The following is a 20596-nucleotide window of genomic DNA, read 5'->3' on the forward strand; positions in this document are numbered from 1 at the left end:
CGCGCCGCCGCCGCCCAGCGCGGGGGGCGGCAGCGCCCGGGGCACCCCCGCGGCTGCGGGCGAAAATAAACGCACGGCGCGGCCCCCCCTCCCCCCCCGCGCCAGCCCACACCCCCACGGCCCCCCGCATTTGCATACGCCACGCCCCCCGCCACGCCCCGCCGCCGCCGGCCCGGCCCTGGCGAGCAGCAGGGCACAGCCTTGGCTAGCAGCGCGGCCCGGCCTGGGCTAGCAGCTGGGCTAACAGTGCGGCCCGGCCTGGGCTAGCAGCTGGGCTAACAGTGCGGCCCGGCCTGGGCTAGCAACTGGGCTAGCAGCGCGGCCCGGCCTGGGCTAGCAGCTGGGCTAACAGTGCAGCCCGGCCTTGGCTAGCAACTGGGCTAGCAGTGCGGCCCGGCCTGGGCTAGCAGTGTGGCCCGGCCTGGGCTAGCAGCTGGACTAGCAGTGCGGCCCGGCCTTGGCTAGCAGCCGGGCTAGCAGTGCGGCCCGGCCTGGGCTAACAGTGCGGCCCGGCCTGGGCTAACAGTGCGGCCCGGCCTGGGCTAGCAGCTGGGCTAGCAGTGCGGCCCGGCCTGGGCTAGCAGCTGGGCTGGCAGTGCGGCCCGGCCTGGGCTAGCAGCTGGGCTAGCAGTGCGGCCCGGCCTGGGCTAGCAGTGTGGCCCGGCCTGGGCTAGCAGCTGGACTAGCAGTGCGGCCCGGCCTTGGCTAGCAGCCGGGCTAGCAGTGCGGCCCGGCCTGGGCTAACAGTGCGGCCCGGCCTGGGCTAGCAGCTGGGCTAGCAGTGCGGCCCGGCCTGGGCTAGCAGCTGGGCTGGCAGTGCGGCCCGGCCTGGGCTAGCAGCCGGGCTAGCAGTGCGGCCCGGCCTGGGCTAACAGTGCGGCCCGGCCTGGGCTAACAGTGCGGCCCGGCCTGGGCTAGCAGCTGGGCTAGCAGTGCGGCCCGGCCTGGGCTAGCAGCTGGGCTAGCAGTGCGGCCCGGCCTGGGCTAGCAGTGCAGCCCGGCCTGGGCTAGCAACTGGGCTAGCAGTGCGGCCCGGCCTGGGCTAGCAGCTGGGCTAGCAGCGCGGCCCGGCCTGGGCTAGCAGCTGGGCTGGCAGTGCGGCCCGGCCTGGGCTAGCAGCTGGGCTGGCAGTGCGGCCCGGCCTGGGCTAGCAACTGGGCTAGCAGTGCGGCCTGGCCTGGGCTAGCAGCTGGGCTAGCAGTGCGGCCCGGCCTGGGCTAGCAGTGCGGCCCAGCCTGGGCTAGCAGCTGGGCTAGCAGTGCGGCCCGGCCTTGACTAAAAGTGCGGCCTGGCCTTGGCTAGCAGTGCGGCCCAGCCTTGGCTAGCAGCTGGGCTAGCAGTGCGGCCCGGCCTTGACTAAAAGTGCGGCCTGGCCTTGGCTAGCAGTGCGGCCCAGCCTTGGCTAGCAGCTGGGCTAGCCGTGCGGCCCGGCCTTGACTAAAAGTGCGGCCTGGCCTTGGCTAGCAGTGCGGCCCAGCCTTGGCTAGCAGCTGGGCTAGCAGTGCGGCCCGGCCTTGGCTAGCAGCTGGGCTAGCAGTGCGGCCCGGCCTTGGCTAGCAGCTGGGCTAGCAGTGCGGCCCGGCCTTGGCTAGCAGCTGGGCTAGCAGTGCGGCCCGGCCTGGGCTAGCAGCTGGGCTAGCAGTAGGGCCCTGGCCTGGCTAGCAGTGGGGCAAGCAGTGCGGCCCGGCCTTGGCTAGCTGCAGGGCAAGCAGTGTGGCCTGGCCTTGGCGAGTAGCGGGGCCCTGGGCTGGCTAACTGTGGGGCTAGCAGCACAGACTAGCCTTGGCTAGCAGCGGGGCTAGCAGTGCGGCCTGGCCTTGGCTAGCAACAGGGTCCTGGCCTGGCTAACTGTGGGGCTAGCAGCATGGCCCAGCCTTGGCTAGCAGTGGGGCTAGCAGCAGTGCCCTGGCTAGCAGCACGGCCTGGCCTGGCTAGCAATGCAGCTAGCAGCAGGGCCCTGGCCAGCCACAGGGCTAGCAGAACAGCCTGCTCGTGGCTAGCAGCAGGGCCCAGCCTGGCTAGCAGAGTGGCCAGCAAACCCCAGGGGAACAGAGACACGGGGACAGCCCCCATCCCGGGCCAGCCGCACCCGCCGAGCCCCCACAGCGCCTGGGAGACCCCCCGCACCCCCATCCCCTCCAGCACGGCCCCATTTCCCTATCAAAATGGGGGGGGGGGGGGCAACACACAACACACCCTTGGGGCTAAGGGGGGGGTCTGCGGGGCCGGCGGCCCCCCCGAGCGGGGGTTACCTGCTGGGCCCTGCGCCCCGGCGAACGGGCTCACCCCCTCGTGTCCCACCCTGTGTCGCTGGCGGCGGAGTCGGGCCCTGCCGAGAGAAAAAGCCGTTGGCACACAATTTTTTACCCATCGCATCCAGCAAAAGATGATCCCAGCTCGGAGCGAGGGGAAAAAACAATTATTTATTTTTTAAAAAGTGTTTTTAGAGGGAGGCTCTGCAGAAAGCTCAGCACGGGCATCGACACAGGTGCTGAGGACAGAAAAAAAAAACAAAAACCAAACGGGGTGGCAAAGACCCCCTGAGGCCCCGTTTGTTTTTTTTTTTTTTAAATTCCCATCGCCCCTATTATTTTTATAGCCAGGGAAGATAAACCAATAAAAGGCTCTCAATTACTTTTAATTCACTCAGGACCGTGTCACCAGGACAAAGAACACACGCACGGGACACCAAAAGTAGCACTGACGGAGCGAAAGGAGAGACAGCGACCGTAAACCCCATCCCATTTACATCGTCACGCAGCTAACGGCTTTCCCCCGTCAAATTTCTTGTTTAGGTTCCACCGGCGTAAATCCCGCCTTCGTTAATATAAATTTCCCTGGCTAATTCCTGAATGAGAAATAAAAATGACTTGGAATAAAACCAGGAAGGGAGGAGTGGGTTTGCCCGCGACACACGTACTCCTCGTTAGTTATTTGCGACGGGCCTGATCCTGTTTTTAAGCTGTGGGTCCAGAGCGAAGTGCGCGGAGGGGCGTTTGGAGGCAGTGCTTTATTAAAACGCTGTGGAGAACATCTTTCTATATATTCACTTACAAAGAGGGGAAATTGTCTTTAAGGAGCGTCAGGATTGAAAAGCAATGCTTAAAAAGTCTTCCTGCTGAAGGCAAGCTGGGGAAAAAAAAAAAAACAAACAAAAAAAACCAAACCGCATTTGTCATTTTTCAGCTGGATTTCTGGTCGGGATAAAGCCCCGAGCTGCGCTGGCCCGGCCTCCCCACCGGCGCGCCCGGGCAGCCCAGCGCCCTGCCCAGCCCAGGGTCCTCGACATCCCAGTTACAAACTGGTTGAGCCGGCGAGGAGGCTCCGCTCGGGATTGGCGAGGTGCAGGCAGGGGGAGGCAGGGCCAGGCGCCTTGCCCGCGCCCTGATTAGGCGGGTTAAATATGATTGACCAGTGCGAGTAATTAATCTGCGAGAGGCCGGGCTTGGGGCTTTGTTTATACCCCTGGATTGGTTGGATTTGAATTGGATATACGTTCTGTTTGTACCTGGGTGGGACCTGCCGGGGTTTTATTTTGGTGCATTACGCTATAAAAGCGCAGCGCCAGCCCAGCCGAACGCTGTCATCGTCGTCGTCATCGGCCACCATCGCTCCATCTTCGCCGCCGGAACGCCGGGAGCCGTCAACCGGGTACGGTGCCGGAGGAGGAGCAGGATTCCGAGCTGGTTTTATCAGGAAGGGGAAAAAAAGAGACAAACCCACCGTCAGCAGCGCTCACAGCAAACCTTTAAGCTTCACGACGCACCCTTGTCTTGGATTTTTTTTTTTTTTTTTTTTTTTTTTACCCTACATCCCAGAGCACTGAACACAGCGGAGCCTACCTTAAAAAAAAAAACAAAAAACAAAACAACCCACAAGCCAAGGCAAAAAGCAGTTGGCACAAAGCCACTGTAAGCGATAATTCGATTAACCCACGGGACAGGACTTCTTCCCCAGAAGGATGTTGCTATCAACAGTGCCCTCAAAACCTGGGGGTGATTTCCAAGCGGGAAGCATTAACAACATCGTCATAACGAAGAATTTTGCCTTTCACGACGGTGACTTTACGAGCAACTCCTCAGGGGGAAAAAAAAAAAAAAAACAAACCACAAAACAAACCCCCAAAACTTCCAACACTGCTTTTACGATGAAGGACAAGGGGAAATTCACCGCAGCAGCACGCTGGGGTGTCGCATCCCACCGTCGCGACACATTTCTGTCCCAGCTCAGTGCTCCCCCCGGGATAGAAATCCTCACGAGGACAGCTTCTTCCAGCTTTAACTGGGGTCAAATCCTGCAGCAGAGCGAAATGACCCACCGGTATTGCACCCCCACCCACCAAAGTTCGGTAAACCCCCTTCTTTTTAAGAAATAAAGCATCAGCTGCATCACGCGGCGTGCTAATTAATTTATATTACACCCCCGTGGACGCAAACATTCACTCTGGAGAGGAACCTGGCATGGCACAGTCACAAACGAACCCCCCAAACGCCGCTATTTTTAGGTTTGCTTAAAATGCCTGATGACTAACAGAATTACATACCATTTTTACGTAGTAATAACCGAACGCTCAAAGGTTTGTGCCTCTCCTCACAGGTGGTTCCTGCTTTAACCACTAGACTGCAGCAGCCGGAGTCGCTCCTACACCTTTCCGATTAAAAAAAACATTGTTTTATTTCCCTCTACTATTTCCTTCCCCCCCCCAACTTCTCCCAAATGTCTTCGCTAGGATCCAGGTGGCTCCCAAGGGATGCTTGGGATTATTGGATAATAATCCTGTTTGGGATTACTGGATAATAATCCCAAGGGATGCTTGGGATTATTGGATAATAATCCTGTTTGGGATTACTGGATAATAATCCCAAGGGATGCTTGGGATTATTGGATAATAATCCTGTTTGGGATTACTGGATAATAATCCCAAGGGATGCTTGGGATTATTGGATAATAATCCCAAGGGATAATAATCCCAAGGGATTATTAGATGGGAATACCAATAATACAGCTTTTGCACTGGTGCAATTAAGTTGTTATTATTATTAAGGACCCAGGAATGGCCTAGCACTCATTCTGGGACAGAAGGACAGCACGCTAAAACTAAACCGAGGAATTTCCTTCACACCATAATGTTAAAAGAAACGAACAACAGGGAAAACAAACATAAAACCAACAAAAAGGTGCTGGAAATAGCTTGGAGAGGGAGCTCACAGCGATCCTGATGAGCTGCAACCCCTTTTCCACTTTAAAGACCAGGGTTTCTCGGTGTTTTACAAGCACCGTAGAAAGGTAACAGCCATCCCATGAGACAATATTCCCATTTCCCAAGGGAGAAATAAAACGAGGTAAAGAATTTATCCAAAGCCAGCCGACAAAACACCCAGGTGAGAGGTACGTTTGGTCGCTCTTGGCTTGCAAAATGCCCAACAAAATACATTTGGTCGCTCTTGGCTTGCAAAATGCCCAACAAAATACATTTGGTCGCTCTCGGCTTGCAAAATGCCCAACAAAATACATTTGGTCGCTCTCGGCTTGCAAAATGCCCAACAAAATACGTTTGGTCGCTCTCGGCTTGCAAAATGCCCAACAAAATACATTTGGTCGCTCTCGGCTTGCAAAATGCCCAACAAAATACATTTGGTCGCTCTCGGCTTGCAAAATGCCCAACAAAATACATTTGGTCGCTCTCGGCTTGCAAAATGCCCAACAAAATACGTTTGGTCGCTCTCGGCTTGCAAAATGCCCAACAAAATACATTTGGTCGCTCTCGGCTTGCAAAATGCCCAACAAAATACGTTTGGTCGCTCTCGGCTTGCAAAATGCCCAACAAAATACGTTTGGTCGCTCTCGGCTTGCAAAATGCCCAACAAAATACATTTGGTCGCTCTCGGCTTGCAAAATGCCCAACAAAATACATTTGGTCGCTCTTTGCTTGCAAAATGCCCAACAAAATACATTTGATCACTCTTTGCTTGCAAAATTCCCAGGCAAGGGGCACAGCTGGTCGTTTTTTGCTTGCAAAATGCCCAACAAAATACATTTGATCACTCTTTGCTTGCAAAATGCCCAGGCAAGGGGCACAGCTGGTCGTTTTTTGCTTGAAGTTTAGATAAAACCATCTACTCTTGCCTGGGCCTAGCCTACGTTTTCTCAGTTTTTGCCCCGTAACTCACATCTCCAGTCCCTCCCCATCCCCCCCACGCATCCTCCCTCCACACCATCACCCCTGACATTGCATGAATTCACTTTAGGATAGAATAAAACCTTGTAGTTAAAATATAATGAATATAAGAAATATATCCTAATGAAACTAGTAGTTGCACAACAAAAGCTGCTATGAAATCCTCCGTACAGCCCTGTACCAAGGCTAAGAACTTATATTTACTCAAAGAACGCAGGTATAGTAATTAGGTCACGTAACCATAGTCTGAAAGAAATAATTAATGAAATCACTGATGAAAGAAGGAGTCTGTGTCTCTAGCTTTCTCCAACAAGGGGCCTTTTATAAGTTTATAAGTTATCTACAGGGAGCGACCAAAAGAAAGAAGCAGAAGAAACAGACGGTCGACACGGACATAAATTAGCTCAGACCGGTAAGAACACCGCAAACTCGCAAAACCATCACGTACCCGGCAAAAGGTGAAAAGTACACCACGAGGAAGACCGACGGCCTTCCTCCCAGAGACCCCTGCCCACAATTCTTGGAGGAATTCGCCCAAGCGCAAAGGGCCGATAAGGGGATTAACATCCGAAGCGAGAGTAGGCAGGGCTAGGTAACGAGTACGTACAGGCGTTATATTTATACAATAAAACAATGAATATTTAATTAAGGTAGGTAGTTACTTTAGTCACGCGCGTTAGGCAGAAGGATCCCCCGTGCATCCAGTGCTGCCAAAAAAAGGATACTCAGTCACTACGAAATTTTGACTTCGTTCTTTAAATCACACCCCCCCCCTTCCCAAATTTCCCACTTTTACCACCCCACAGCGCCTAAATAACCCTAACCCTGCAAAAAAAAAAGGGGTCGCAGGGTCTCCTTGAACCTTTATTTCACACAGAGCCCTCCCCACTCCCCCCCTCCCCCCCTCCATCCCCCCCTCCCTTCACACCTCCCCTCTCCCCCTCGCATAAACACCCATTCCCCAGGCTCCCCTCCCCCATAAACCCAGCCCCCACCCCCTCCCCCCGTGCCTTCCACACACCTTCTCACCCTCCTCCTCGCCCCTCACCCCTTTCCCCCCCCCCCCGCCCCCCCTCACAAAATGGCGCCTTCCCCTCACGCCGGCGTTTTCCCGCCACAGCTCCTCCCGCCCGCTCCCGTCACGTGACGCCCGCGCGCAGCCGCCCCGGCCGCGGAAGGGAGGGGGGGGCGGGGTCAGCGCGCGTGCGCCGGCGGCTGGGCGGGAAAAGGGCGGCGGGAAAACGGCGGCGGCGCCGAAGGATCCTCCTCGTACACGCTGTAAGGGACGTGTGTGTCCATCTTTTCCCCCCTCCCCCCCTTCCTTAGCCCCTCACCTCAGCCCCTCCACTGCCAGGGTAGCTGTAGCCCCCCGACCCCTTCCAAAACATGGGAGACCCGCAGCCCCCGCCTGCCTCCCCGCGGATGTGTTCCCCTCAGGGAGGGGCCGCCTCTGCTGCCGCTTGCAAGGCTGGGGGCAGGGTTTCCTCAGGGAAAGCCCCCCAACTCCATCCCTGCGGTGGTCCCATAGAATCCTGTAAGGAGGGGGACAAGGGTTTCCCTCAAGGAAAGCCCCCAACCCCATCCCTGGAGTGGTCCCACACCCTCATACAAGGCCAGGAGCAGTGTTCCCCTCAGGGAAAGCCCCCAGCCCCATCCCTGGGGTGGTCCCACACCCTCATACAAGGCCAGGAGCAGTGTTCCCCTCAGAGAATGCCCCCAGCCCCATCCCAGGGATGGTCCCACACCCTCATACAAGGCCAGGAGCAGTGTTTCCCTCAGGGAAAGCCCCCAGCCCCATCCCTGGGGTGGTCCCACAGCCTCCTGCCACATGGGGGGCAGCATTTCTCTCAGGGAGAGCCCCCCAACCCCATCCCTGGGGTGGTCCCACAGCCTCCTGCAAGGCCAGGAGCAGCGTTTCCCCCAGGGAAAGCCCCCAGCCCCATCCCTGGGGTGGTCCAACAGCCTCCTGCAAGGCCAGGAGCACCGTTTCCATCAGGAAAAGCCCCCCAATGACCCTAATCCCATCCCTGGGGTGGTCCCACAGCCTGGTGCAAGGCCAGGAGCAGCGTTTCCCCTAGGGAAAGCCCCCCCAGCCCCATCCCTGGGGTGGTCCCACAGGCTCTGGTATGGCGGGGATCAGGGTTTCCCTCAGGGAAAGCCCCCGCTTCGTCCCAATCCCATCCCTGGGGTGGTCCCATGGCCTCCTGCAACGTGGAGAGCAGCATTTATCTCAGGGAAAGCCCCCAACCCAATCCCTGGGGTGGTCCCACAGCCTCTTGCAAGGCCAGGAGCAGCGTTTCCCTCAGGGAAAGCCCCCAGCCCCATCCCTGCGGTGGTCCCATACCCTCATACAAGGCCAGGAGCAGTGTTTCCCCCAGGGAAAGCCCCCAGCCCCATCCCTGGCGTGGTCCCACGCCCTCATACAAGGCCAGGAGCAGTGTTTCCCCCAGGGAAAGCCCCCAGCCCCATCCCTGGGGTGGACCCACAGCCTCATACAAGGCCAGGAGCAGCATTTCCCTCAGGGAAAGCCCCCATCCCCATCCCTGGGGTGGTCCCACAGCCTCCTGCAAGGCCAGGAGCAGCGTTTCCCTCAGGGAAAGCCCCCAGCCCCATCCCTGGGGTGGTCCCACACCCTCATACAAGGCCAGGAGCAGCGTTTTCCCTCAGGGAAAGCCCCCAGCCCCATCCCTGGGGTGGTCCCACAGCCTCCTGCAAGGCCATGAACCTCGTTTCTCCCAGGGAAAGCCCCCCTCGGTCCCAATCCCATCCCTGGGGTGGTCCTACAGCCTCCTGCAAGGCTGGGAGCAGCATTTCCCTCATGGAAAGCCCCCAGCCCCATCCCTGGGGTGGACCCACAGCCTCATACAAGGCCAGGAGCAGCATTTCCCTCAGGGAAAGCCCCCAGCCCCATCCCTGGGGTGGTCCCACAGCCTCCTGCAAGGCCAGGAGCAGCGTTTCCCTCAGGGAAAGCCCCCAGCCCCATCCCTGGGGTGGTCCCACACCCTCATACAAGGCCAGGAGCAGTGTTTCCCTCAGGGCAAGCCCCCAGCCCCATCCCTGGGGTGGTCCCACAGCCTCCTGCAATGCCAGGAGCAGCGTTTTCCTCAGGGAAAGCCCCCAGCCACATCCCTGGGGTGGTCCCTCAGCCTCCTGCAAGGCCAGGAGCAGCATTTCCCTCAGGGAAAGCCCCCAGCCCCATCCCTGGGGTGGTCCCACAGCCTCCTGCAAGGCCGGGAGCAGCGTTTCCCTCAGGAAAAGCCCCCAGCCCCATCCCTGGGGTGGTCCCACAGCCTCCTGCAAGGCCGGGAGCAGCGTTTCCCTCAGGAAAAGCCCCGCATTGTCCCTAATCCCAGCCCTGGGGTGGTCCCACACCCTCATACAAGGCCAGGAGCAGCGTTTTCCTCAGGGAAAGCCCCCAGCCCCATCCCTGGGGTGGTCCCACAGCCTCCTGCCACATGGGGGGCAGCATTTCTCTCAGGGAGAGGCCCCCAATCCCATCCCTGGGGTGGTCCCACAGCCTCCTGCAAGGCCAGGAGCAGCTTTTCCCTCAGGAAAAGCCCCGCGTTGTCCCTAATCCCAGCCCTGGGGTGGTCCCACAGCCTCCTGCCACATGGGGGGCAGCATTTATTTCGGGGAAAGCCCCCCAACTCCATCCCTGGGATGGTCCCACAGCCTCCTGCAAGGCCAGAAGCAGCATTTCCCTTGGGGAAAGCCCCCAGCCCCATCCCTGGGGTGGTCCCACACCTTCATACAAGGCCAGGAGCAGTGTTTCCCCCAGGGAAAGCCCCCAACCCCATCCCTGGGGTGGTCCCACGCCCTCATACAAGGCCAGGAGCAGTGTTTCCCCCAGGGAAAGCCCCCAGCCCCATCCCTGGGTTGGTCCCACAGCCTCCTGCCACATGGGGGGCAGCATTTATCTCAGGGAGAGCCCCCCAACTCTAACCCTGGGGTGGTCCCACAGCCTCCTGCAATGCCAGGAGCAGCGTTTCCCTCAGGGAAAGCCCCCAGCCCCATCCCTGGGGTGGTCCCACAGCCTCCTGCAAGGCCAGGAGCAGCGTTTCCCTCAGGGAAAGCCCCCAGCCCCATCCCTGGGGTGGTCCCACAGCCTCCTGCAATGCCAGGAGCAGCGTTTCCCTCAGGGAAAGCCCCCAGCCCCATCCCTGGGGTGGTCCCACACCCTCATACAAGGCCAGGAGCAGTGTTCCCCTCAGGGAAAGCCCCCAGCCCCATCCCTGGGGTGGTCCCACAGCCTCCTGCAAGGCCAGGAGCAGCGTTTCCGTGAGGTAAAGCCCCCAGCCCCATCCCTGGGGTGGTCCCACAGCCTCCTGCAATGCCAGGAGCAGTGTTCCCCTCAGGGAAAGCCCCCAGCCCCATCCCTGGGGTGGTCCCACAGCCTCCTGCAAGGCCAGGAGCAGCGTTTCCCCCAGGGAAAGCCCCCAGCCCCATCACTGGGGTGGTCCCACAGGCTCTGGTATGGCGGGGATCAGGGTTTCCCTCAGGGACAGCCCCTGCTTCGTCCCAATCCCATCCCTGGTGTGGTCCCATGGCCTCCTGTAAGGTGGGGAGCAGCATTTATCTCAGGGAACCCCCCCAGCCCCATTATTGGGGTGGTCCCACAGGTCCCTGCAAGGCCGGGAGCAGCCTTTCCCTTGGGGAAAGCCCCCAGCCCCATCCCTGGGGTGGTCCGACAGCCTCCTGCCACATGGGGGGCAGCATTTATCTCAAGGAGATCCCCCCAGCCCCATCCCTGGGGTGGTCCCACAGGTTTCCTGCAAGGCCAGAAGCAGTATTTCCCCCAGGGAAAGCCCCCAGCCCCATCCCTGGGGTGGTCCCACACCCTCATACAAGGCCAGGAGCAGCGTTTCCCCAGGGAAAGCCCCCAGCCCCATCCCTGGGGTGGTCCCACAGCCTCCTGCAAGGCCATAAACCTCGTTTCTCCCAGGGAAAGCCCCCCTGGGTCTCAATCCCATCCCTGGGGTGGTCCCACAGCCTCCTGCCACATGGGGGGCAGCATTTATCACAGGGAGAGCCCCCCAACTCCATCCCTGGGGTGGTCCCACAGGTTCCTGCAAGGCCAGGAGCAGCGTTTCCGTCGGGGATAGCCCCCAGCCCCATCCCTGGGGTGGTCCCACACCGTCATACAAGGCCAGGAGCAGCGTTTCCCTCAGGGAAAGCCCCCAGCCCCATCCCTGGGGTGGTCCCACAGCCTCCTGCAAGGCCATAAACCTCACTTCTCCCAGGGAAAGCCCCCCTGGGTCCCAATCCCATCCCTGGGGTGGTCCCACAGCCTCTTGCAAGGCCAGGAGTAGCGTTTCCCCTAGGGAAAGCCCCCCCAACCCCATCCCTGGGGTGGTCCCACAGGCTCTGGTATGGCGGGGATCAGGGTTTCCCTCAGGGAAAGCCCCCAGCCCCATCCCTGGGGTGGTCCCACAGCCTCCTGCCACATGGGGGGCAGCATTTATCACAGGGAGAGCCCCCAATTCCATCCCTGAGTTGGTCCCACAGGTACCTGCAAGGCCAGGAGCAGTGTTTCCGTCGGGGAAAGCCCCCAGCCCCATCCCTGGGGTGGTCCCACACCCTCATACAAAGCCAGAAGCAGTGTTTCCCCCAGGAAAAGCCCCCAGCCCCATCCCTGGGGTGGTCCCACAGCCTCCTGCAAGGCCATAAACCTCGTTTCCCCCAGGGAAAGCCCCCCTGGGTCCCAATCCCATCCCTGGGGTGGTCCCACAGCCTCCTGCCACATGGGGGGCAGCATTTATCACAGGGAGAGCCCCCCAACTGCATCCCTGGGGTGGTCCCACAGGTACCTGCAAGGCCAGGAGCAGTGTTTCCGTCGGGGAAAGCCCCTCAGTCCCATCTCTGGGGTGGTCCCACAACCTCATACAAAGCCAGAAGCAGTGTTTCCCCCAGGGAAAGCCCCCAGCCCCATCCCTGGTGTGGTCCCACAGCCTCCTGTAAGGTGGGGAGCAGCATTTTCCCCAGGGAAAGCCCCCAACCCCATCCCTGGGGTGGTCCCACAGCCTCGTGCAAGGCCATAAACCTCGTTTCTCCCAGGGAAAGCCCCCCTGGGTCCCAATCCCATCCCTGGGGTGGTCCCACAGCCTCCTGCAAGGCCAGGAGCAGCGTTTTCCTCAGGGAAAGGCCCCAGCCCCATCCCTGGGATGGTCCCACAGCCTCCTGCCACATGGGGAGCAGCGTTTCCCTCAGGAAAAGCCCCCCCCCAAATCCCACTGCAGTTCCCAGGCAGCCTTTCCCTGCTTTCTGCCCCTCAGCCTCTTCTGGGGTGGGGGAAATACTTCAACCCTTTGGCTTAGCACAGTTTTTTGTAAGAAGACCCCCTTGTCACCCCAAACGTGCCCGTGGGGTGTCTGAAACGGGGAAGGGGATGCTGCAGGTTTCTTCTCCGAGAAGGTGTGGGTGGTACCCCAGTTGCCGTACTGGTTGGGGGGATTGGTGAGTGATGTCAAATCATCTCTTCCTTCGTTTTTTGTGTGTTTTTTGGTTTTTTAGGAGGCTTGGTGGTCCTCACACCCTCGAGTTTTGCTCTGGGTGTAAACAAGACCACCTTCGGCTGGCCGTAAGGCTGGCAGCGAGCATGGACCAGTACCCCTTCGACGATGAGAACGGGATTCGTTTGGAGATGCACCTCCCGGGATTTCCCGAAAGCCAGGAGCTGCTCTGCAGCGAGGCCCTCGACTGCAACCTCTGCCCGACGGCGAAAGGCGTGAGCTACGCGGGGCTGAGCGGCTTGGACGCCGATGCGGCCGGCGATGCTCTGGAGGCCGAGCTGAACGTGTTCTCCCTTTACCTGGCGAAGGACTGCGGCTCCGGCCAGCTCCATGGGTCAGACTGGCAGCCCTGGCAGCAGGGTGAGTGCGCCGTGCTCTTTTCAAGGGTCTTTTCAAGGGTCTCTGGCAGGTGGAAGCGGCTGGGGTTATTTAGGAGCGCAGTGCGGAAGGATCTTTCAGATGAAATAGGCGGATGCTCCAGGTTTTGTCACTTTGAGAATGTTTTACCTGGGAGATGACGTTCAGATTGCTAAGGCTGTGGAAGATTATAGTAATTATAACCCCTCTCTTCCGCAGGAACTTTGCTGCTCTCCTCTTTTCTTACGATTATACCCTAGGCAGGAATCTCTTTGGGTTTTGGCTCTTTTAAGAGTCCTTGCAACCTGCCCTCTGGCTGGAAACGGAAAACGCGGAGGCATTAAAATGATAAATTTGCTAAATACGTTGCGAACATCTTTCCCCGCAGCGGAGGAGAGATGTTCCCTTTAATTCTTTCCGCGTTTCAAACGCTCTGTGAAATGGGTTGAGCAGAACGGGCTTTTTCTGGCTCTGCTGTTGCGGGGAGAGCGCCTTGAGTTACACGTTCTTCTGGAGGGAGCGGATAACTTAATTGCTAATGGCTGTAAAACTGTAACCAGCAGCGCTCAAACGAGAAAATCAGACTTTCCCCTAACGACTGGGGCCTGTATTTCCACCGGCTCGTGGGTGAGGAACCTGGAATTGTCTGGGGAAGCCCTGGGGTTATCCCCTAGTCAGACTGCCCTCGGTACGGCACCTCCAGCAAAACCGTTTGGGGTGATCCCAAACCTCTTTTCCCGAGAAAGAGGGGGAAGATGGTAAAATTCACAAGGTTCAGCCTGGTGAAGGGTGTAACCTGTGCAAGGGTGGAGGTGTCTGGAGACCCCAGAAATTAAGCAGCTGAGCTGCTGCTTTATTTCTTTATTATTTTATTACTACGGAGCTGACGCCAGAGCCACAAATCGTGAGAGGGGGAGCAGGTTTGCGGGACTTTCTTACTCGTTTTGGTGCAGATATTCAGCCCGTGAGGCCGGCGCCCTCCAACTGAAGTGTTATGAAAAAAGACGTGGTTTTATTAGTGCTAAAGCGAGAAGCATGTCATTGCAAAGGTAAATAAAGCGGCTGTCGCTTTCTCCCTTCTTTCAGAGCCGGAGCTTCCCGCGCTGACGGGACCGGAGGAGGCTGGAGGAGGCGGCAGCGGGTCGGCGGGGAGCGGCGAGCCTCCCCTGGGCTCTCAGAGCTCGCCGCTGGGCTGCAGCCGCTGCGGGAAGGTGTTCGGCAGCGCCAGCGCTCTCAGCAAACACTGCCTGAGCCACAGCCAGGAACGGCTGCACGTCTGCGCCGTCTGCAGCAAGGCCTTCAAGCGGCCGGACCACCTGTACGTAGGCGTTCGGCTTAGCCGGCTCTCAAGAACCTCGGCTCCTGCCGCCGTTTATTTCCCAGTTCCAGAACTCGCAGCGCTCGGGAGCCTTTGTGCCTTTTCAGGCCACCGACCGCTGCGAAGTGAGGTTACAAACCGACTTCACTACCAGATGCAAATTCCCTTTTCGTTTTCCAGAGCAGCCTGGTGTGGGAAAAAAAACCCCGGAAAGCATCTATTTCTGCCCAGCTGCGGAAAAATCTGTAACACTGCACCCTGTGGCAGCGGCCGGTCTTGGTCTGGGACTAAGTAAAACACCGTTTTGCTTCGTGTTGGACCAAGCGATGGCCCGCGGACCTGCGCTGTCCTAAAACGTGCCTTTACGAAGCGCCAGCCCGCGGTTTACAGCTTCCCCTTGATTTTGGGGGGCACACCCGCCTCATTTTTGCTGTCTGTGCCGTTTTCGACTTGAAAACACGAGACAGTCGTAACGGGCCCGTGTTGGCCGGCGTGGCTGCGCGCACTTGCAGGCTGCAAAGCCACCCCCGCGACCGCCCCGCGCGTCCTGCCGGTGCTTCGGCTGTGCTAAGACACGATATTTTCTTTTCTTCCTCGCTACAGGAGCGGACACATGTTGACGCATCAGAAAAAAAAACCTTTCGTCTGCCCGGAACCAGACTGTGAGAAGAGTTACTGCAACCCCCGTTCGCTGCGGCGCCATTGCGGGCTGCGGCATGGCTGCAGGGAGGCTCCTACCGGCAAGGAACCCTCGCTCCTTCCCGCTCCGGGTAGCCAAGGTGGTGGGAAATCAGCGGAGGGACGTCTTCCGTGCTCGGAATCGGGCCCTTTCCCACCCGAAAGTGACCTGCTGAGGGACGTCGTGAGTCAGAATTGTCCCGTAGGTGCCTTCCCCTCCGCAGAACACGCGGACGCCGCCTCGCCAGGGCCCAGCCGGGCCTCCCGCCTCGCGTCTGACGGCAGCGGGCTGGCGGAGGATGATTTCTCGCGGGATTGCTCCTCGTGCCAGAGGGATGCCGCTTCTTCCAGCGTCACAAATCCCGCCGAGGTGCCTGTGGTTGCGCCGTGGGAGAACATGGTGATTGATCTCACCACGGTGTCTTTTATTTCGGAGCCTGCGAGGCTGCAGCCTTGTCCTGACAGCACCCTGCCATGTTTTCCTGCCCCCCGAAAACCTGAAAACTGCTCGAGTGGTAACTTTGAGTGCATGAGAAATGTGCCGGTGTGTGCTAAATCCGAGAGGAACAGCGTCTGCCTTGCTCGCGAGCCGCCTGCCGCAGCCGACGAGCGTCCGGATGCTTCGTCTGTCCCTGCTGCGCCTCTTAAAGCCAAAGAGGATGCGCTGAGCGAGCCGGCCCCGGGTTGTTTTGAGGAAATCTTTCAATCAGCGGAACCCCACGCCTCCTGCCCGCTGGAGAACGCCGAGGAGCCGAGTTTTCCGGAGGTTTCGAAGCGTGACGAGGGCGGGCAGCTCTTCCCCAAACCCCCGGAGCCCGCTGCATGCCCGGGGCCGCTGCAGATGCCGCAGCAGCACCTCTTCCAGGCCATCGCTGACTCTCCGCTGGCTCCATCCCCACCGGCAGCTCCGGGGGCCGCGTGCCTGGCAGCAAACCTGCTCCAACAGCCACGGCCTGCCTTCCCCTCCCAGCGTCCACAGCCGACGGGGTACCAAGGGCTTTCCACGCACCTCCGACAGGCCGTTCCCTGCTCACACCAGCCAGAAAACGAGGTTTCTACCTTGAAAAAAGAGAAGAGTAACGACGGTAGCGCTGAGACGGCCAGGAAAGCGCCGGCGAGGACCGGCTGGTCCTGGCGTCCGCCGGCCAGCCGCAGGGAGAAGCTGGCTGCCCCGAGCCAGGTGGCCATGGCGTCCTTCCCCGCGGCTCCGGTGCCGCGCCGGCTCACCATCTTCAACAGGATTCAAGTACGGCGCCGCGCTCTTCCGATCCGTTCCGCTCCACCCGCGCTTGTGTCGCGTTCACTGCCCTCCCACGCGCTTCTCGGCGCTGCTTGTTCGCGCTGGCAGCTCTGGATTCCCCAATAACGGCACTTTACGCATCCAGAGCGCTCTGAAAACATTAATTAATCCCGTGCCAAAGGTTTTGAAGTAATTGAACGAGATCAAGGCTTGGGTTGTGTCACAACGTGGCCTTTCACCCGGCTTCTTGAGGCCACTGTGACAGGCCGGTGGCCTTGGCAGGCGGGCCAGTGGCCTTGGGAGTTGACTGCCCAGATTTCCAGGATTTATTAACGAGCACTGCTTCGCTGTGCGTTATTTTCCTGGAGAAAACATTCTGTTCCTCTTCTCCGAAACGGAATAACTTTTATTTTTGTCGGTTTTATTTTATTGTTTTGCTTTTGGTTTTATTTTCAAGCTTTGCTGGCGGGCAGAACAACAGCTGCCCTCGATTTATTGGTTCTTTTTACCCACAGGGTGGCAACATCTACACCCTGACGCACGCAGCGGAGGGAGCTCGCTCACCGGCCGGCCGGTAAGCCGCTCGCGCTCAAGTTTTGCGGGGGCTGGTGGTTTCTAGAGCGTGTTTTAGCACCTTCTCGGGCCCTTTTCCCTCGGGGGCTGAGATTTAACGTAGCCCTTTCATCCGGCCAGCTAATTAATAGGTGTTTAAATTAGAACAAGGAGACTTTCAACCTAATTCCGAACTGGCAGCGGTCAAACCGGCGCAGTGTGGCGGGCAGGTGGCTTGTGTGAAGTGTTGAAGATGGTTTAGGACGCAATAAGGAACGACTGGGCTTGTTCTTTTCACACATTGCAACAACAAAAGCCCCCAGATTTGCCAGGGAAGGAAAAAAATGGGGATTTGGGATAAGGTGAAGGGATTCCCCTCCTTCAAGGGTTTCCCAGCGGGCAGAGGCTTTGCTCTCAGTCGCATTCCTGGTGACCCGCCAGGCTGCAAGGAGAATTCCTGTGTTAGAATCATGGAGGCAGGCCCTGAATTTAGGTTTTCGAAGCCATTAGCTGATTTTATGATTATTTTTAGAGTCAGTTGGTGATTTAGAGTCAGAATGGTTTTCTCTGCTGAAGAAAAAAACGCGTCATTCCCTCTTCTTTGGTGGCTGCCGCTTCCCTTTGGTGCCGGGGCCGCAGGCCTGTGGAGTTTTCTGTCGCTAAATCGCGGCTCTGCCACCTTCCTGCCCAGCCTGGGTGGCTTTGCCGTTTGCTGAGCGAGAAAGCAAGCTGCTCCATGGGGGGGGGGGGGGGGGGGGAAAAAGAGATTTTAATATTCTGCACTCTTCTGGGGGAAAAAAAATAAATAAATTATTTTCTGCGTCCTTCTGAGCAGCGGCGAGGTCCCCACGCGGCCTCGGGAGGGGTGCCCTGCCCGCCTGTTGCGAACCGTCACGGCTAAGGGAGCTGCTGCCTCATTAAGAATTACTTTGTCACTTTTGAGTGACAAATTAAAAGTCGTGGCTCCTGATGAGCCACGTGAAAATAGTTACCTGCTCCAGCTAGCCTTGGTAGTCTGGCCACGTGTGTGTTTTTTAAAGAAAACGCTCCTGGAGTTTTTAAAGCAGATTGTTCTTCCTTGGTGTCGCTGTTAAAAAGTTTTATGATTATTTTTGAAGCTGTATACCTAATATTGGAAGTAATATTTGTGCGTTATCGGTTAACGGGTATAATTCACGCTCGGAAGAGGCGGCCGCATCCCTGATTAAAAGCTGCACCTTTGTAACGCCGCTGAGTGATGCCCTGCCGGGGGTTTCCCTCTAATTAAATTCTCTCGCTGCTAAACGAACTGCAGCCACTTCCCACCCGACCCGAGCTTTCTGGCGGGAAACACACGCGTGGCTCTAACCTTGATCGCGATGAAATCTCCGTTTTAAAAGTGGTTCCGCTTTCTAATCTTCATTTCCCATCCCTTTATCTCGATTTTTCACCTAGCGACAGCACCGGTGCCGCTCCGGTGGACGGCAGCGGCTGCGAAAGCGACGTTCTCTGCCGGAGCTGCCTTCGGCCCCGTTCCGCCGGGAAGGGCCTGGAGAGCCACGGGCGTTTTGGCGGTGAGCGCTGGCACTCAGCGCAAGGGAAGGAGGAGCAGCAGGTAACAGGGGCTGGAATCCTTCAGCGCTTGGCGTTCGACAGGAATTTAAATCAAGGTCCCGAGGAATTTATTTTTTAAACCTCGTGCGTGGTGATAAAAGCTGGGAGTGACTTCCCCTTATCCTGGGAATTTGAGGAAAAGATCCAGGAGCGTGGCGCTGCTGGAGCCCTTCAGTGGATGCTCTTAAATAATTTTTAAACGGTGGTGTGTTAGTTTGAAAAGCCGCTTCGCGTGAGCGAGAAACCACCGCAAGCCCACGGCCGCGCCGTGGCACCACGGCCCGGTGCTCGGCTCATTGCTTCTGTAGCCGATTCTGGGTTTAAGTTTTATTTTACATCTTGGGGGGAGCTTTTTTCTAGCCAAGAGCGTGAACTTGAGCGCTTGGGAAACGGGAGCGGGCACAGCAAGGATCCCCGTTCCGGGCTCCCACTTAAAGGGGTTTACTCGGCGTAGTAGCTCTTACTATCGTTGTTATTTTGGAGAAAGCAGAAGTGAGTTGTTTGCGAAGCGCTGTGCTGTCCTCATACCCTTGTGTTTGTGGTCAGGTGTGCCACGCAGGAGGTGCCGGCCACCTCTGGCTCCCCGCGGCCGGAGATGGGAACCATCCCTCCAAACCCTGGATGCCATCAGGGAACGTGCCCGTGGCTCCTCTGGTCATTCCCGTCTCTGTTCCGGTGTCGGCTACGAGCTCGCCAGCCGGGAATGAGGTGAGCGGCCGTCACGTTCCTCCGGCCTTCCCGTGATTTCGTGGTAGCACTGGGCTGGAATCGCTCCCTCAAATCCCACGCAAACGACGCGGCGGCCGCGGGCAGATCCTGGGACCCACGGCCAGAAATTCCTTGGAAATAACTTGTTTGTCACCTTGAATTGCACGGAAATAAAAAGGTGGCGTGGGATGTGTCGGCGGTGTGATGTGGGACGGATGCAGAGCCTAGGGAAATGCTCCGAGATTTCCTAGGTGATTTAAAGAACTGCAAGACAGTTGCCCAATTTTTCCCTTTTTCCCTTTTTTCCCCTTTCAGCCCTCTCTGACTACAAAAGAATTCCAAGACGATTTCCCAATTTTTTCCTTTTTCCCCCTTTCAGCCCTCTCTGACTACAAAAGAATTCCAAGACTATTTCCCAGGTTTTTCCCTTTTTCTTTTTTCCCCTTTCAGCCCCCTCTGACTACAAAAGAATTCCAAGGCTATTTCCCAGGTTTTTCCCTTTTTCTTTTTTCCCCTTTCAGCCCTCTCTGACTACAAAAGAATTCCAAGGCTATTTCCCAGGTTTTTCCCTTTTTCCCCTTTCAGCCTGCTAGACTACAAAAGAATTCCAAGGCTATTTCCCAGGTTTTTCCCTTTTTCCCCTTTCAGCCCTCTCTGACTACAAAAGAATTCCAAGGCTATTTCCCAGTTTTTTCCCTTTTTCCCCTTTCAGCCTGCTAGACTACAAAAGAATTCCAAGACTATTTCCCAGGTTTTTCCCTTTTTCCCCTTTCAGCCCTCTCTGACTACAAAAGAATTCCAAGGCTATTTCCCAGTTTTTTCCCTTTTTCCCCTTTCAGCCCGCTAGACTACAAAAGAATTCCAAGACAGTTTCCAATTTTTTTCCCTTTTCCCCCCTTCCAGCCCTCTCTGACTACAAAAGACGTTTTCAAGCGCCTCGGACGCCTCCTGCTTCCATCCTGGGATGCAGGGATTTGATGTTTTGCTTGGAATTGCCTTGTCCAGGTTAGCGGGAAGGACGGCCTGGATGGGAAGGACCCGGGAGCCAACCTGCACCACCAAATGAAGCTGCCGCGGCCAAAATCCCTTTTCATCCCTCCTCCGGCGGCCCCCGACGCCCCGCCGGGGCTGGGAGGTTGCTACCGGAGCACCCTCCGCTCGCCCACCATCCTGGTGGATCACCTGCTGCGGGACTTGCTCCAGCGCTCCCCCTACACGCCCCCTCCCATGCTCAGCCCCCTGCGGGAAGGATCCGGCCTCTATTTCAGCACCCTCTGCTCATCCTCCGCCCGCGGTGATCCCGGCCGGCTGCTCAGCACCGTCCTAGGTAATCCCATCCTCCAGAACGGGACCGGGGGGGAACCCGGCTGGCTGCCCTACAGGCTGCAGGAACCGGATCTAAAGTGCTTTCCTCCAAGATCCATTAGAAATCGAGTGGGCAGCCACCTTCCTGGGGGATCCAC

The 20596-nt window shown here is 57.8% G+C and overlaps 1 protein-coding gene across 1 annotated transcript; it reads left to right on the plus strand.

Annotated features, from left to right (window-relative positions):
* Window positions 1-1510: 1510 nt before the first annotated feature.
* Window positions 1511-20594, plus strand: ZNF541 (zinc finger protein 541; the record flags this gene model as incomplete). The annotated part of the gene is made up of 8 exons (XM_080370809.1): window positions 1511-4348; window positions 12689-13047; window positions 14131-14362; window positions 14966-16286; window positions 16796-16854; window positions 18267-18426; window positions 18972-19133; window positions 20139-20594. Coding segments are annotated over exons 2-8 (2664 nt in total), but the record flags the coding sequence as incomplete, so codon positions are not given.
* Between the last annotated feature and the right edge of the window lie 2 nt (window positions 20595-20596).

This window comes from Falco punctatus (assembly GCF_963210335.1).
Source record: "Falco punctatus genome assembly, chromosome: 22".
Lineage (NCBI taxonomy): Eukaryota > Metazoa > Chordata > Aves > Falconiformes > Falconidae > Falco > Falco punctatus.